The sequence below is a fragment of the Aspergillus mulundensis genome (assembly GCF_003369625.1).
Source record: "Aspergillus mulundensis strain DSM 5745 chromosome Unknown scaffold_11, whole genome shotgun sequence".
Lineage (NCBI taxonomy): Eukaryota > Fungi > Ascomycota > Eurotiomycetes > Eurotiales > Aspergillaceae > Aspergillus > Aspergillus mulundensis.
Window position 1 is genome coordinate 815,780 of NW_020797899.1, and position 856 is coordinate 816,635.

The 856-nt window shown below is 55.6% G+C and overlaps 1 protein-coding gene across 1 annotated transcript in view; it reads right to left on the reverse strand.

The window, feature by feature from the left end:
• Nucleotides 1–136, reverse strand: part of DSM5745_09162 (uncharacterized protein) — a gene marked incomplete at both ends in the record, with an annotated part of 772 nt that extends 636 nt beyond the window's left edge. The window contains one exon of the mRNA XM_026751178.1: nucleotides 82–136. Within this exon, the coding sequence (XP_026600264.1) occupies nucleotides 82–136 (55 nt within the window). The remainder of the gene's footprint in view (nucleotides 1–81) is intronic.
• Nucleotides 137–856: the final 720 nt, after the last annotated feature.

Sequence of the window (856 nt, forward strand, 5' to 3'; positions counted from 1 at the left end):
CCTCGTAGGGAGGGCGCTCGTAGGGGGGCCGTTCCGCGGGTGGAGGGGGTCTGTCGTAGGGAGGGCGGTCGTAGGGGGGACGCTCGTAGGGCGGGCGTTCGCCGTAGTAGTCGCGGGATTCGCCGTAGTAGGACATTGTGGGGGATGGGTTTGGAGGTGTAGTGAAGATGGGAGTGAGAGAGGATATCAGGAGAATGGAGGATTGGGGACAGGACAGCATGCGCTTTAAATAATGTTCTCCAACTCGGAGGGGAGATATGGAGGGGCATCAGGCTCCAGAAACACGCAGTCCCACATGTCGATGTCTAATTTCAGCTCGCATCTCCAGCCCGAGTCTCCTAACCCCTGTTCTGCCAGCTGTACGCGCCGGATGCATGCTGGATCAGTTGAGTTGCAGGTGAAATTGGCCTTACAGGGCCAGCACAGCCATTCGTCACAGGAGATGTCAGGAGGCAGAGCCGGCGCTAGCAACGGATGCATCCACAAGTTATGGAGTCCTGTCAATAGTCCAGTGGCTAGTGATCACTATCAGTTGCAGCAGAATAGGCAGCAGCATAACGGCCCGAACATCCCCTGTGGCTTGCTCTTTTCGTGGCACGAGCTGCAAGTTGTAGATGTCAAGCAAACATCAAATGCTCCCTGGACACCGATCTGTGGCATGTCTCTATAGTATATACTTCAGAACAGGCAGTGTCTATACTCCAGAATAGTGGCAGTGTATACTTCAGAACAAGTGGCCTCAGGCTGCTCGGGCTTGGCGCCATACAGGGCTTCCCTCTCCAGCCAATCAGACAATACACGCACGCACTAGCCACTTCTCCTGAAGCACCGCCACGCATCACTCAGTATGAAGGGC